This window comes from Nomascus leucogenys, chromosome 3, assembly GCF_006542625.1.
Source record: "Nomascus leucogenys isolate Asia chromosome 3, Asia_NLE_v1, whole genome shotgun sequence".
NCBI classification, from domain to species: Eukaryota; Metazoa; Chordata; class Mammalia; order Primates; family Hylobatidae; genus Nomascus; species Nomascus leucogenys.
In genome coordinates this window covers 75,303,053-75,320,495 of record NC_044383.1, presented here as the reverse complement: position 1 = coordinate 75,320,495, position 17,443 = coordinate 75,303,053, and the positions used below count along the sequence as shown (strand labels likewise).

General features: G+C 39.1%; 1 protein-coding gene across 2 annotated transcripts in view; it reads left to right on the top strand.

Moving 5' to 3' along the window:
- Window positions 1–17,443, top strand: part of RNGTT (RNA guanylyltransferase and 5'-phosphatase) — a 362,014-nt gene that overhangs the window by 48,583 nt on the left and 295,988 nt on the right. For both annotated transcript variants that reach the window (XM_003258324.3, XM_003258323.3), the window contains exons 5-6: window positions 6,470–6,545; window positions 7,974–8,214. In XM_003258324.3, the coding sequence (XP_003258372.1) occupies window positions 6,470–6,545; window positions 7,974–8,214 (317 nt within the window). The remainder of the gene's footprint in view (window positions 1–6,469; window positions 6,546–7,973; window positions 8,215–17,443) is intronic.

Here is a 17,443-nt window from a genome sequence, read left to right as displayed (position 1 = left end):
GATCTTTTGTATTTCTGTGAGGTTGGTTGTAATGTCACCTTCGTCATTTCAGATTGTGCTTATTTGAATCTTCCCTCCTTTTTTTTTCTTTGTTAATCCAGCCAGTGGCCTGTCGATCTTGTTTATCCTTTCCAAGACACAACTTTTCATTTTGCTATATGGTTTTCTTTACTTTGTGTGGCTTTTTGGGTCTCAACTTCTTTTTGCTCCGCTCTGATTTTAGTTATTTCTTTTCTCCTGCTAATTTTGGGGTTTGTTTGTTTTTGTTTTTCTAGTTCCTTTAGATGCGATATTAGATAGTTTGAGATCTATCTTCTTTTCATTTCTTTTTATTTTTGGTGGCAGGGTCTCCCTCTGTCAGCCAGGCTAGAGGTCAGTAGCACGATCATAGCTCACAGCAGCCTCAAGCTCCAGGGCTTAAACAGTCTTCCTGCCCTAGCCTGAGTAGCTAGGATTACAGGTGCATGCCATCATGCTTGGCTGATTTTCAGCTTTTTTTTTTTTTTTTTTTTTTTTGTAGAGATGGGGTCTTGCTTTATTGCCCAGGCTGGTCTTGAACTCTTGGGCTCAGGTGATCCTGCTGTCTTGGCCTCCCAAAATGCTGGGATTACAAGTATGAGCCACCATGCCCAGGCCTTTCTGTCTTCTTCTTCTTCTTCTTTTTATTTTTTGAAGTAGGGTCTTACTTTATCACCCAGGATGGAGTTCAGAGGCACAATCTCGGCTCACTGCAGCCTTGACCTCCTGGGTTCAAGCAATGCTCCCACCTCAGCACTCCCCAAGTAGCTGGGACTACAGCTATTTATTTATTTATTTTATTTTTTGAAATTTTTTGTAGAGACAGGAGTCTTGCTATGTTGCCCAGGCTAGTTTCGAACTCTAGACCTCAAGCCATCTGCTTGGCCTCCCAGAGGGCAAGAAGTACAGGCATGAGCCACTGCCTCCAGCCATTTCTATCTTCTTGATGTAGGCATTTAGTGCTGTGAATTTTCCTTTTAACACTAATTTTGCTGCATGTCAGAGATTTTGGTGTGTTTTATCTCTGCTTTCATTTGTTTCAAAGAATTTTTTGTTTTCTTTCTTAATTTCATTATTTGCCCGAAAGTCATTCAGGAGGAAGTTGTTTCTTTTCCATGTAATTGTGTGGTTTTGAGAGTTTATCTTGGTGTTGATTTCTATTTTTATTTCACTGTGGTCCAAGCACATACTTGGCATGATTAAGATTTAAAAAAAAATTTATTGAGACTTGCTTAATACCCATCTGGAAGTTCTTGTTTTATGAATCTGCGTGCTACAATATTGGGTGTATATACATTTAGGATAGTTAAGTCTTCTTGTTGAATTGAACTTTTTATCATGTGATGATCTTCTTTGTCCTTTTTTATTGCTGTTGGTTTAAAGTTTATTTATCTGAAACAAGAATAGCAACACCTGCTCTTTTTTGTTTTTCATTTGCATGATAGATCTTTCTCCATCCCTTTACTTTGAGGCTGGGGGTGTGAGTTGGTTTCTTGAAGATAGCAGAAAGTTGGGTCTTTTTTTTTATTTTATTTTTAAATTCAATTTGCCACCCTGTGTCTTTTAAGTGGAGTGTTTAGACTGTTTATATTCAAGGTTAATGATATGTGAGATTTTTTTCCTGTGGTGGTGCTGTTGGCTGGTTGCTTTGTAGCCTTGATTGTGTAGTTGTTTTATAGGGTCCATGGGCTGTGTACTTATGTGTATTTTTGTGGTAGCAGATACTGTTTTTGTTTCCATGTTTAGAACTCCCATAAGCATCTCTTGTAAGGCCAGTCTAGTGGTAACAGATTCCCTTAGCAATTGCTAATCCTGCAAAGATTTTATTTCTTCTTTGCTTATGAAGCTGAATTTGGTGGGATATGGAATTCTTGGCTGGAATTTCTCCTAGGATGCTAAATATAGGCCCCCAGTCTCTTCTGGCTTATAAGATTTCTACTGAGAAGTCTGCTATTAGCCTGATGAGGTTCCCTTTATAGGTGATATGACTCTTTTTCTAGTTGTCTTTAAGATTTTTTCTTTTACATTGACATTGGAAAGTCTGATGACTCTGCCTTGATGATGGTCATTTTGTATAGTACCTTACAGGGGTTTTCTGAGTTTCTTATATTAGCATGTTGACCTGTCTAGCAACTTTGGAGACATTTTTGTGGATTATATCCTCACATGTGTCTTTCATGGTGCTTACTCTTTCTTCTCAGGAATACCGTGGGTTGTAGGTTTGGTCACTTTTTGTAATCCTATTATTTCTCAGAGGCTTTGTTCATTTGTTGAAGACTCTTTTTCTTTATTTTTGTCTGACTCAGTTGCTTCAAAGGATTGGTCTTCAAGCTCTGAGATTCTTTCCTCTGCTTGGTTTAGTCTGTTGTTAAGCATCTCTTTTTTTTTTAATTTTTATTTTTTAATTTTTTTTTATTATACTTTAGGTTTTAGGGTACATGTGCACAATGTGCAGGTTTGTTACATATGTATCCATGTGCCATGTTGATTTCCTGCACCCATTAACTTGTAATTTAGCATTAGGTATATCTCCTAAGGCTGATTGTTAAGGTTTTTAATTGTATTTTGAAATTTCTATGGTGAATTGAATTTCAGATTGGTTCTTCCTTAGTATAGCTATGTTATATTCCAAATCTTGGATTGTTTTTCTGACTTCCTTGGATTGGATTTCAACCTTCTCTTGGGTCTTGTTGAGGTTCCTTGCCATCCATATTCTGAGTTCTGTGTCTATAATTTCAGACATTTCATTCTGGTTGGGATTCATTGCTAGGGAGTATATGCAAGCCTTTGGAAATAACAAAACACTCTAACTTTTTGAATTGCCAGAGTTCTTGCACTGATTACTTCTCATCTGAGGGAACTGATGCTTCTTTTTTTTTGAATTTGCTGTTGATTGAATGGGTTTTTTGTTTTTTTTTTTAATATTCTTTTTTCCCTTGAGAGTTTGTCGGTGGTATATGTTGTGTATAGTCAGTTGGCTTCATTTCTGGGTGCTTTCAGAGGGCCAAGGCTCTGTATGGGTTCGTGGGTTGTAGACAGGTTTCTATGAGGGTTTCACAGGCTTTGCATGTTGAAGCAGTGTATTTTGTTTTGTGGTGTAATTCAAGCTGCAGTTGGTGCTTAAATGTAAGGGCAGATAGGCTCTTCCACAGCTGTGCATGCCCCCTTTGTATTTCATTGTGTCCTCAGCAGTGCTCTGGAGAGAGGAGGCAGGGGGTAAGAGATGACTTTCTCTCCAAGTCTGTTCTTAAGCGTTGGTGGTATCCCCCTCAGCTACTGGCACTGTCTCACGTTTCCTTGCTCTGTGTGGGGCTTTGGTGGGCTTCTCTTCCTGTTCCCTTAGATATGATTCAAGCCAAGGGTTAGGCCACCAGGAGACCTGAAACTCCTTAGGGACCTACCAGTCCCCTGTGCTTGTCAGTAAGAGTGGGTTGTGGGGTATGTCTGCAGGTGGTCTGGTAATGCAGTGGGTCAAGCAAGGGTGGTAGATCCTCAGGCAGGTAAGTGGCACCGTGTGTGTGTGTGTAGCCGGTATAGTGACCATGGCCCGTGGTTTGCAGCCCAGCAGATGGCTGTGTGGCCCTCACAACTTGCACTCCCCCGACCTGGTTGGTCTCTGTCTGATGTCTGTCCCAGGAGCAGGCGCAACCGACTGGCCAGGCTTGTCTCCAAAGCTCTGCGTGCCCAGTTTGTTGAGCCATTTCAGATGCTCCAAGCCACGGAGCTTCCTGGGGAAGAAACCTTGGCTGGCTGTTAGGCCATGCCCATCCTGGACTGGTCTTCTGAAGAGAGGATGCCTAGTTTCCATGCCACACTCTTCTTTGTATTCTGAGAGTGAGGGCTCCTTTCCTGCCCAAGCTCAGGCCACAGAGCTTAGCTCAATACTCCTGGGCAGTGTGCTTGCATCCTGGGGAGGTGGGACCAGGCCTGCACATTTGTCCTCTGGCCCCTTGGGATCAGCCAGCAGACTGCCAGCAGAACACTCAGACAGGGAAGTGGAGGCTGTTCTCTGGGCACTGTCTTGCAGGAGCAACCAGGCAGGCAGTCTTTGAAGAGTTGGCAGGCAAAGGGGCATGTGGATCAGATACACTCTGGTCCTATGGCAGTGGCAGTCTTACTCTCTTTGCCCTGCAGACAGCAGGACCTGCAGCCACTCAGTACAAGCTGGAGAGCCTTGGAAGATGGGCCCTATGGTGGTGTTTTGCTGCAGCTGCACTGTGGTCTGTGGGGCTCATGGCTAAAATCTTGTAGCTAGGATCCCAGAGGACCACGGTGGGAGTGTGGTGCCCCAGGGTTCCTTTACTCAGCCCTCCCTTAGGTCCAGACTGGAACTGGGGGCCAGTCCTGGTGCCTAGTTACTCCAAGGAGTCTGCCTCGCTTCTTCCCTCTTCAAACAGTGTCTGCATTGCCTGTCTATTGGCTTTCAGTGTTTTCTCTCAAAAGATCTGTTCAAAGTTGCAGGATTTTGTATTGTCAAGTTTTGGTGGTTCAAAGTGTGGTAGCTTACTTCATATTTTGGTTCCTTTTCATGGTAGAGGCGTTTTTTAGCTGTAGGTAGTTGGCCGTCTTGCCTAGAACTCCTTTTTATTTTCTTAATGATGTCTTTCAAAGAGCAAACCCTTACTATTTTGAAATAGTCTGATTTATCAATATTTTTCTTCATTTTATGCTTTTTGGGTTTTATCTGAGAGACCTTTTCTACTCTAAGCTTGCAAAGATTTACTCCTGTATTTTCTTCTAGAAGTTTTGTATATCTAGCTAGTTTATTTCTATATTTGATCTTAGTTGCACTGTATCAGTATGATCTATATATACAGAGAAGAATAATTTGTAGAAGGTAATATTAGAAAGATACAGGCTGGACATTGTGGCTCATGCCTGTAATCCCAGACTTTGGGAGGCTGAGGTGAGAGGATTGCTTGATCCCATGAGTTTGAGACCAGCCTGGGCAACATAGTGAGACCCTGTCTTTACCATAAAAAAAAATTAGCTGGGGATGGTGGTGTGAGTCTGTAGTTCCAGCTACTCTGGAGGTTGAGGTGGGAGGATCACTTGAACCCAGGAGGTCAAGGCTATGGAACCTGATCATGCCACTGAACTCCAGCCTGGTTGACAGAATGAGATCCTGTCTCTAAAAAAAAAAAAAAAAAAAAAAAAAGATACAGCTTAAATATTAGGATATCCTTTAATTAAATAGAAATAACAGGAAAAGCTTCATTTTGAAGACTGTAGGAGAGTCAGCAATATTGTCATGTTTTAATTACTATTTTCAAACTAGTTATATTCATCTGTTCTCACACTGTTATAAAGATACTACTCGAGACTGGGTGATTTATGAAGGAAGGAAATTTAATGGACTCACAGTTCTGCGTGCCTGGGGAGGCCTCAGAAAACTTACAATCATGGTGGAAGGGGAAACAAGCACGTCTTATGTGGTGAGAAGAGAGAGAGGGCATGTGAAGGAGGAACTGTCAAACACAATCTTAGTGGTGAGAAGAGAGAGAGAGGACATGTGAAGGAGGAACTGTTAAACACTTACAAAACCGTCAGATCTCATGAGAACTCACTATCACAAGAACAGCATGGGGGAAACCACCTCCATGATTCAGTCACCTCCCACCAGATCCCTCCCTCATGGGGATTGTGGGGATTACAAATTGAGATGAGATTTGGGTGGGGACACAGAGCCAAACCATATCAGTAGTTAAAATGATCTTGAATATGTTCTGAAAAAGAGTTTAAGAAAATAAATTTCCTTTCCTAGTTGGTTTCTTTCTTCTAAAAATTTGTTTAGAAAGATTATAACCTAACTTGAAAATACAGTTAGTTCGTTTCTAGAGAGCTTCAAGGTAACTTAATTTTTATTGTACTATGTATCTATCAGTTAATTATTTTCTGTAGCTAGTCACTTTTGTTGATTATATTTAATTAGTATCAGGCCCCATATGAATTTATATTTCTATTAGTTTATTTGCTCTGTTCTAGTTTCTGGATTTTAGAAAATAGGATTTGACTATTTTGCAAATATATGCCATTGATCATGAAGAGGACCGTTTTTTTTCTCCTAGAGAAATTTAAAGTTTGAGGGTCAGAAGGATCTTGTGTGTATGTGTTTTATGTGTCCTTCTGAGTTGTGTGTTTGATGAAAATACCTCCTTATTTAAAATGCTTGGAATCTTCTAGCTTTAGGAGAACTTGTTAAACAGTAGAGACAGTTTTATATCAATAAACCTATATATTACACTTAAACCTCTACCTAGCTATGAATTAGATTCTAAGCAATTTAAACTGACAAGTTATCAAGTTATAAGGGCATTTCAAGTTAAAAAATTAAAAAATGTAATTATTTTATAAAGTAGCTGAAATGTTTTGATTGCAGGTTGGAATTTTAAAGTAAATGTGGCCTCTGCAGTGATTTATTAATTTTAACCAAAGCTACTTTATTTTCTAGGTGTTCATTGTACTCATGGCTTCAATCGCACTGGTTTCCTCATATGTGCCTTTTTGGTGGAGAAAATGGATTGGAGGTATTTGTATCTTGTTGTAATGGAAGATGTATTTTGTAATAAAAATTTTTATTGATATTTCAATTGCAGAATTTTGTATTGTCAAGTTTTTGTGAACTTATGATTAATGTAATTTGAGCTGCTTTTCATTTTAGATATGGTTAGTCTTTATACTACCCTTACTTGGTGTGTGTGGGTATGTGTGTATGTGTGTATACGTATGTTTTGTTTTGTTCTTTGAGACAAGGTTTCCTCTGTCATCCAGGCTAGAGTGTAGTGGTGTGATCATGGCTCATTGCAGCCTTCACCTCTTGGGATCAAGCAATCCTCCCACCTCAGCCTCTCAAGTAGCTGGGACCACAAGTGTGTGCCACCCATGCCTGGCTAATTTTTTCTTTTTTTCTTTCTTTTTTTTTTTTTTTGTCTAGTGAGGAGTTCTCCTTATGTTACCCAGGCTGATCTTGAATTCCTGGGCTCAAGTGATCTTCCACCCTTGGCCTCCCAAATATTGGGATTACAGGCATGAGCCACGACACCCAGCCAAGTGTTTTGTATTAAACAGCAAAACACTTTGAGTGCTTATGAATTTCATAAACTGTACATTTACTTTTTCAGATTTTTTTTCACCTCTTACAGAATTATCAGAGACAGATTCTTCCAATATTTTGTATTTTAGTATTTTTGGGAGAGTGTTACTCTATTTAAGCCAATCAGCATGTCTTTATTGAGCATCTGTTATTTTTGAAGTATGTTTTTAGATCCTGAGAGATTATGACTTTAGTACCCAATATTCTTAAAAGAATATATTGCTAACTGAATTTTCTTGTTGACGGAGGGAGCGTCATTATTTATGTTTACAAAGACTTTCACATAGTAGGTCCTTTTTTGAATATAATCAGATGAAGTACACATATGATTTTGAATTTTGCAGTATGCATTGTTGGTGGTTCTGTACTGCATGTACTTTCTAGCTCTGACCATTCAGATGCTCTCCACAATGATCTCAGTTTCCTATGTCAGATGTAGCCTATGCTTATCCTCTCTTTGATGATCTAGACTCTTAGTGCCTGGATCTGTTGAAAGTTCCTGTAAAATCAATATGCTTTTACTTTTGCTCACATTGTTGTTTTTTTGACTGATGTTTTCCTGCAGAGTCAGACCTCAACCTTCAAGACTTTAAATTCTTCACAGACCCTATCTAGCCCTCTAGTATATACTCATAGCAGTTTATTTTTAGAATTTCAGAATTTTCCGAATACCTTATATTAAAACCTTTTCAGAATGAATTTGTCCCTTAATAGATTGAATGACTTGAGGGTGAAGATTGTGATTTGCCCATTTTATAAACTTCTATTGTACTTTATATGGAGCCTTGAATATAGTGAGTTTTTGATAAGCCTGCATAAATAGAGGATAGCGAGGAAATTGCCTGGTGTTTGTTTCCCATAGTATCGAAGCAGCAGTTGCTACTTTTGCCCAAGCCAGACCACCAGGAATCTACAAGGGTGATTATTTGAAGGAACTTTTTCGTCGGTATGGTGACATAGAGGAAGCACCACCCCCACCTTTATTGCCAGATTGGTGTTTTGAAGATGATGAAGACGAAGATGAGGATGAGGATGGAAAGAAGGAATCAGAACCCGGGTCAAGTGCTTCTTTTGGCAAAAGGAGAAAAGAACGCTTAAAACTGGTAATGTTTAAAAATATTATAATAGGTTTTTTTTCTTCTTCTGCAAGCTTATTGAGATTTATAAAAATGGAATATTGGCCATGTTTCTTTAGCTAGGTTTGTCAGATGAGTCATCCTAGCCCTTTCTAAAAAAAAAAATTTTTTTTTTTTTCGGAGACAAGATTTTGCTCTGTTGCCCAGCCTGGAATGCAGTGGCAGCCTTGACCTCCTGGGCTCAAGTGATCCTCCCACCTCAGCCTCCTGAGTAGCTGAGACTGTAGACATGTGCCAACACGACTGGCTAATTTTTAATTTTTACATTTTCTATAGAGAAGGGTCTCACTTTGTTGACCAGTCTGGGTTTGAACTCCTGGGCTCAAGCAATCCTCCTACCTTGGCCTCCCAAAGTGTTGGGATTACTGGCATTAGCCACTGTGCTTGGCCTTTAAAGGTTCTTAATAGCCACGAGTCTGTCTTTTCAAAGAGAAAACTTGCAGTTACGTAAATTTTTCCTGTTTTTGTTTCTTGTATCTTTAGATATTAGATAGTATCTAAAAGAACTTTTAGATATTAGATTGAGAACTTACTGTTTCTTTACAAAGTATTGTGAGATTTCAACTAAATACCTAGTGAATATTTTTACTAATGCTTTACAAAATTGTCACATAATTAAAATAACTTTACATATGAATTCTGCATCCCCCTCCATGGGTGATGCTTTCATGGTTTCCATAAAATTAAATCAAGAAGACTCTCACTTCTCTAGCCAACCTTTAATAATCTTCTAGAAATAAAAGAGCTAACCATAAATATGAGGAGTTATCTTCTTTTACTGGAGGATAGGGGAACTGTTGAGAGGAAAAGTATTGGTTGTACTTGTACGCATACAAGTATATGATATAGGCCAAAGGGAACAGTTAGGGAAAGTATGGAGGTAATTGTGTTAATGAAATTATTAATTAAGGTTCCTGATATATTATGGTTGAGTGGTATATACCACGACTCATTTATTAGTAGGCATGGTTCACAGGCAAGGAAGTAAATGCTTTGTTAGTTTATGTAAACCATGTAAGTTATTTTTGGCTTAAAAATTTTTTTTTTGTTTGTAAAACAATGTTTTAATTGCATTTACACATTTGAAATTACACACTGAAAAGTGTAAATTGCTTCGAAACATAGAAATTATTTCAAAAGTAATTTATTCTTTTAGTTTGATTTATTATTTCCTGGATTTAGATATCTGAAATTACTGAGTTACATACCTAGAGAAATAACAATCACATTCTAAGGAAACTTCAGTAAGCAGCATAGCATAAAATATAGGTTTTGTTTGTTTGTTTTTGGAGACAGGGTCTCAACTCTGTTGCCCAGGCAGGAGTGTGGTGGCATGATTATGGCTCACTAGTGGCAGTTCAGCCTTGACCTCCCTGGGTTCAGTGATCCTTCTACCTCAACCTCGTGAGTTGCTGGGACTACTACAGTGTATCTCTTACAAGCACCTTGTTGCTGGGTTTCATTTATTCAGACAACGGTTTTTGCCTTATTGTTTAGTCCATGTACATTTCATGTAAAGATTAGATTCAAATTGTCTTACTGTTTATTTGTGCCACTAGTGGTATGTTCCTTTCTTGCCTTCTTTATGGTTGCTTTTATTCTTCTATCACCCCAACCCATTGCTTGTTGACCATACATTCCTTTACTGTTCTTATATTAGTTACTCAAGATTTCATGGCCAGGTGTGGTGGCTCACACCTGTAATCCCAGCACTTTGGGAGGCTGAGGTGGGTGGATCATGAGATTAGGAGATCAAGACCATCCTGGCTAACACGTGAAACCCCATCTCTACTAAAAATACAAAAAATTAGCCAGACGTGCTGGTGGGTACCTGTAGTCCCAGCTACTTGGGAGGCTGAGGCAGGAGAAAGGTGTAAACCCCGGAGGCAGAGGTTGCAGTGAGCTGAGATTGTGCCACTGCACTCCAGCCTGGGCGACAGAGCGAGACTCTGTCTCAAAAAAAAAAAAGATTTCACTATACATCTTTGACTTTTTAAAGGCTGGTATGTATTAGTACTTTTGTCACTTTTTAGACAATGCAAAAATCTTATTTATTTATTTTTTGAGACAGGGTCTTACTCTATCAGTCAGGCTGGAGTACAGTGGCTTGTTCATAGCTCATTGCAGCTTTCGATCCCTAGGGTCAAGGGATCCTCCCACTTAAGCCTCCCAAGTACCTGTGATTACAGGTCTGTGCCACCATACCCTGCTAATTTTATTTTTTTTTTGTAGAGACAATGTCTTGCTATTTTGGCAGGATAGTCTTCAACTCCTGGCCTAAAGTAATCTTCCTGCCTTAGCCTCCTAAAGTAGTAGGATTATAGGTGTGAGCTGAGCCACTGCGCTTGGCCAAGAATTTTACAGTCTTTTATTCCATTTACTTCTTCCTATCTTTTTTGGTATTGTGTATTTTAATTCTATGTATATCTTAAACCCCATGATGAGACCTTTTATTTTTATTTTTATTTTTTTTTTTTTAAAGAGATGGGATCTCACTCTGTCATCCAGGCTGGAGTGCAGTGGTGTGATTGTAGCTCACTGTACTTTGAACTTCTGGGCTCAAGCTATCCTCTCATCGCAGCCTCCTGAGTAGCTGTGACTACAGGTGTGTGCCACCATGCCCGGCCATGACATTTTTATACAGTTATTATTGGTTAGATATACCCACATATTTACCCTTTCTACTGCTCTTTCTTTCATGTATTTTTGTGGTTCCATTTTGGATAGTTTTCCTTCTAACTGAAGAGCTTCCTGTAGTATTTCCTTCCATGTGGGTATGCTGTTGCACATTCTTTTAGTATTTGTGTGAAATTGTCTTTTTTCACATCATTTTGAAGAATGTTTCTTCTGCGTATAAAAATCAGAGTGGTTAGCCAGGCACAGTGGCTCATGCCTGAAATCCCAGCACTGAGGTGGGCGAATCACGAGGTCAGGAGTTCGAGACCAGCCTGGACAACATGGTGAAACCCCGTCTCTACTAAAAATACAAAAAAATTAGCTGGGCGTAGTGGCAGGCGCTTGTAATCCCAGCTACTTGGGAGGCTGAGGCAAGAGAATTGCTTGAATCTGGGAGGCGGAGGTTGCAGTGAGCTGAGATCGCGCCGTTGCACTCCAGCCCGGGCGACAGAGTGAGACTCCATCTCAAAAAAAAAAAAAAAAAAAAAAAAAAAATTCAGGGTGCTTGACAGTTATTTTTTTTCTAGCACTTTTCATTCCAGAATTTATTTCTGTTGAGAAGTTAGCTACCTTGTTGCTTCTTTGAAGGTAATTTCTTATTGTTTTTGATTTTCAGCAGTTTTACCATGATATTTCTACTTGTGGTTTTCTTTGTATTTATCCTGCATGGTGTATGTAGGGATTCTTAAATATATGGTTGGAGTTGTTTTCCTAATTTGTTTTAGACAATTTTTGGCTGTTATCTTTTTAAGTATTGTTTCAGATCCATTCGTTCTTTCTTCTGGAGCTCAACCTAATACCAGTAGGCCTTTAAAATTTTTTTTTTCTTTTTTCTTTTCTGGAGACAGAGTCTAGCTCTGTCACCCAGGCTGGAGTGCAGTGTTGCGATCTTGGCTCACTGCAAACTCTGCCTCCTGGGTTCAAGCGATTCTCCTGCCTCAGCCTCCCAAGTAGCTAGGATTACAGGTGTGTACCACCACACCCAGCTAATTTTTGTATTTTTAGTAGAGACAGGGTTTCACCATGTTGGCCAAGCTGGTCTCAAACTCCTGACCTCAGGTGATCCACCCGCCTCTGCCTCCCAGAGAGCTAGGATTATAGGCGTGAGCCATCGTGCCCGGCCTAAAAAAAATTAAAAACAAAAAACAACAACAAAAAAACTATCTCCTGTGTTCTTTTTTATATTCTTTATCTTTTTGTTTATTTTTTTGTTTGGATATTTTCTTGTTTTTTTTTTTTTATTTTTTTATTTTTATTTATTTTTTTTGAGACAGTCTCTCTCTGTGGCCCAAACTGGAGTGCAGTGGTGCAATCTCAGCTCATTGCAACCTCTGCCTCCTAGGTTCAGGCGATTCTCCTGCCTCAGCCTCCTGAGTAGCTGGGACTACTGGCACATGCCACTACACCTGGCCAATTTTTGTATTTTTAGTAGAGATGGGGTTTCACCATGTTGGCCAGGCTTGTGTGGATCTCCTGACCTCAGGTGACCCACCCGCCTCAACCTCCCAAAGTGCTGGGATTACAGGCGTCAGCCTACTTTGGATATTTTCTTTTCTTTTTTTTTTTTTTGAGACGGAGTCTTGCTCTGTCGCCCAGGCTGGAGTGCAGTGGTGCAATCTTGGCTCACTGCAAGCTCTGCCTCCCGGGTTCACGCCATTCTCCTGCCTCAGCCTCTCCGAGTAGCTGGGACTACAGGTGCCCGCCACCATGCCCGGCTAAATTTTTTTGTATTTTTAGTAGAGACGGGGTTTCACCGTGGTCTCGATCTCCTGACCTCGTGATCCGCCCGCCTCGGCCTCCCAAAGTGCTGGGATTACAAGCATGAGCCACTGCGCCTGGCCATTTTCTTCTGACCTATCTTGGCATTTACTAATGTCATCATTAAGCTTTGTCTAAGCTGTGTTAAACTCATCCATTGACTACTTAATTTTAGTTATTTTACTTTCACTCCTAGAATTTCCATTTGATTTTTTAAAAAATGATTTTCAGTTCTCTGCTGGAATTCTTCATCTTGTCATTTCAGTTTTTGAAAATATTAAAACCAGTTTTTAAAAAGTCAAATAAAAAAACTAATATGTGGGTCTCCTGTGGATCTCTTTTTAAGTTTTTCTTCTCATGTCCTTTTGATATCTAGTCAATTATAGTTTTTTTTTGCATACTTGAGTATTTTTGATTGAATACTAGACATTGTTTATGAAAAATTATGGAAATAATTTGAGGCTCTGGTCATGTTATCTTTCTTTAGAGAGGATTTACTTTTGCTCCTACAGAGAATTAGGAGCAGAATATCTTAATTAAGGATTGAGCTGTTAGAAACTAGACTTTAGTTTTGGGGCACTGGTCTATTTTTGCTCTGCTCTTATTCCTATAGCCTTTGAGGATCTTCACTGAAAGTGTGGGAATTGAATTGGACTCCTCTCACTTGAAGACCTGTAACTCCAGCTTTTATTTCCCATTCCTGTGATATTGCTGAAATTTCTGTTGAGCTTCTTAGTGTCTTAGCTACCATTTTTGAAACAGTGCCTCTAGAGGAGAGTACTAGAAAGGAAAAGCTGTAGAAGATGTCTAGCTCACCTCTCTGGGCTCCCTTCCCTCTTGAGTTTTTGGCCCTTCAAGTCCTTATTGCCTTTCTAATTCTCTGAGGTCTTCAAATGAATTCTTTAACATTGTCCAGCTTTTTTTTTTGTGGCTACAAAATTAGTCTAATTAGGCCGGGTGCAGTTTCTCACACCTGTAATCTCAGCACTTTGGGAGGCCGAGGTGGAAGGATTGCTTGAGCTCAGGAGTTTGAGACTAGCCTGGGCAACGTAGTGAGACCTCGTATCTACAAAAAATTAAAAAATTAGCCAGGTGTGGTGGTGTGCGCTTGCAGTCTCAGCTACTTATGAGGCTGAGGTGGGCGGATTGCTTGAGTCTGGGAGGTTGAGGCTGCAGTCAATGAGCTGTGATCATGCCACTGCATTCACCTGCACTTCAACCTAGGTGACAGAGTGATAGGCTGTCTCAAAAAAAAAAAAAAAAAAAGCTGAAACCTTCTTTCTCTCTTTTTGGAGAAAGCAATTAGGCTTGATTTCTGTTATGAGATGGTGATTTTTGAGAATAGTTGTGCTTATACCTCCAAAGGCCAAATTAGGAAAAAAAAAAATTCTAAAACCTTATGCATTTTAGTAGTTTTTTTCTTTTTTCAAACCATAATTAGTAAATCCTAAAATTATTAAATATTTTACTCATATAAGTAATATATTAAAGATTAAAGAACATTAATCTTTAGTTATTAAAGAAAGAAACAACTTATAATCCTTCAACTTTCATACTACCACTGGTACTGTTGTCTTTTTAGAATAATTTTTCCTTATTTACTTATTTATTTAGCTTTAAAACATACACAGATGACTTAAAGGTTAGTTTTTTTTTTTGTAAAATATAAATGCAAACATCTAGGAGTATATAGAGTTAAAAGGCAAAATATTTCTTCATTCCCAAGCCAGTTGCTCTCTACTTTTTGATTATTTCTGTGCATATGCACAGAAAACTTAGTATGGAAGAATAACTTAGTGTAGAAGAATATATACTGGGGAGATATATATATATATATATATATATATATACACACACACACACACACTTAGTATATATACTAAAAATTATATATTATAAAAATAAAATCCTATATAAAAGTAATACTAGATATACTAAGAAAGGAAAAATTTAAAATTTTCCTATTTGAGAAAGCAAATAGAACCTTTCTTTAGAAGACAAGAGAGGCTATCAATCCATAAAATAATAGCAGGCTACTAAGAAGAGGAACAAGTTAGAGATCTTGGAAATGATAAGATTATAAAACCACTTAATATGTGGGATGAGTAGCAGAATGAAATTATCAAGCTAGAGGATCTAGCTAAGAAATCCTTGCAGCATGCAGCACGAAAAGACAAAAGAAATGTAAAATATGAGAAATAGTTTAGAATTAACATAAAGGGAGCAATTTAACAGTATGATTTCATGGAGAGGACAAAATTCAATAAGGACAGAAAGTATTTATCTGAGGATTATTTTCTGTGGTGCAGTAGGGCTGGGTCAGACTGGTAATTTTAAGAAGCTAATGGAAGGCGAGAAGGTGGAGACAGAGTTGTGTTAGGGGTTCCCTGTACCACCCTCACTTTTGGAGATTTACTAGAATAACTCAGGACTCAGCATATGGTTGTACTCATAACTGAGATTTATACAGCAATGTACTAAGGATATACAGCTCGATCATAAGAGACAAAGACAAGTAGAGTCTGTGGGGAGTTAATGTGCAGGTTTTCTTACGCTCTCTCTTTCTCATGAGGGGTCATCCTGAGCTCATTCTTCCTCCAGCAATGTATTTGTGATGTTTCTGTCCGTGGAAGCTCATTACACTCTCACTGCTCAAGATTTTTATTGATGGCTGGTCATGTAGGCACTCTCTGCTTAGCATGTACCAAAATTCCAGGATCCCAGGAGGAAAAAAATTTATTCAGCACAAACTGTATTTTTGGCACAAGTAATCTAGGTTTGGTGAGCCATCCTTATCGGTTGACTGAGAACACTCCAAAGTCAAGTTCTCAGGTGCCATTCAGGAGCCAACTTTGCAAGCACTAGTGTTAGGTTAACCCTTTTCTGCACACTACTATAAACTATTCATTCAAGTGGCTTGGTTATGATTAAAAAAAAAAAGAGAAGAAGGGTAATTAATGCAGACATAGTCAGAAAAGGCTTTTTAGTATGGCATAAATTCAAGCATATTTATTAGTGTGGATAAGGAGCTAGTGAAGTCAATGAAGTTGAAAGTAAAGATTTGGGGAATAATGACAGAGAAACCTCTGAGGAGGTGCAAGGGAATGGAGGTCAAATGCAGTTTTTGGAGTAATAGGTCTTCAGCAATAGGAGGGAAATATCTTAGTACTGGAGATGTAATTGAGATTGTGATTTTTTCCTCAGTAAGTTTCAGCTGCCTATGTGTGGGAGTGGAAAAGACTAACAGTAGGTTGACTCAAGGTTGGAGATATTTAGTTTGGGTGTGATGAAGAACAAGAGGGTAAAGGCCACTGAGGCTATCAGAGGAAAAATAATTGAAGTAATCAGCCATAGGTTCTAGACCGAAGAGGAAGTAAGGTCAGGATGAGGGTACCGTTAGAATGTGTAAAGGAGAAATGAAGGGACTGTTGGTCTTGGTGAAATTGAAAAGTGAGCATAGTGACAGTAAAAGAGTTTATAAAAGTTAGAGTGACATGTTGGTTTTAGAATGCTGTCAGCACTCAATCAATGTGAGTTGAATTGAATTAAAAGGTAGAGTGGTTTGAAATGATTGTGGTATGGCCATGGAGCAGGATGTTCCAGTTGGACAAAGATGAGGGTCATTGAAAATGAGATGACTGAACTGTAAAGGTTGTACAATAGGTCGAGTTATTTCAATGGATGTTGATGTTACCAATATAATGATAGAGGTTAGAATAGTTAGAAAGACCAACTTTTTTTTGATGAATGTAGGGCAATAGCTTTCAATACACAAAGGATAGAGGGTTTTACTAGTTTAGACTCTCTGGCTGTAAATAGCAGAAAGTAACTTAAACTGGCTTAAATATTAAGGGTACTTATTCATGAGTAAATTAGTGGAACTCAGGCACTGGAATGTGCCAGATTTTAGGGCAATATTGGAACCTGGACCTGGAAAGTTACTTAGAACCTAGTTTCTGCTCTTTCTTCTTAATATCGCATCTCTGCTTTTGTCCCTTTGTTTGTATCAGTCTTCTCGTTGTCTCTGTCTCTCAAGATTGGCTCTTCCTGATTCCTGATTTTCCTGGGAGATTATTAACTGTCTCAAAGCTTCTAAGGTAACCTGTTATAATTTTAGCCACATGCAGAGACTAACTGCTTGTCTCGGGATCCCAATTCCAAATTACCAGGAGAGAGAATCTGATGGCTTCAGATTGAGTTAGGGGTTATTTGTGCTCCCATCAACTTTGGCTGGAGTAGGATGTTGTCTTGTAACGTCATGTAAAATGGCTATTAGGCCCCATCTTTGTGGGCTGGGAGGGCAGCCCTTAAAGAGAGTTGTTTTGCCAGTACCCACAGTGGATTTCTGCTTTACTACAGCTGAGGGGTATAGCTGAAAGGAGTTAGTGTAAACGCAAGAGGGGCTTTTGAAAGAGATTAGGAAAGCAGTGAGGAGGTATAGAATAGTAGTTTAAATTACTGCCATGGATCTTGGGCAGTGGGAAAATAAGTAGCTCTAAGACGACATGGTCTGTCTGGGGAGAGCTAGCTTTTAGTTGAGACATAGGGTATGGGGTGTTCAAGAAAATGGTTGAGGTGATAGGGGAAGGTTATTTATGAAAAAGGAATTCCAGGGTTTACATTGGAACTCTTTGGGAAGGTGATTATTGATAAGGTGAACCAAGGAAAAGGGGCTTTAAAGCAGTGAGTACAAAACCATCAGAGAAGAAAGGGGACTGGAGAGTTGAACTGTAGATGGTGTCAACAGTAGCTGACCTGTGGT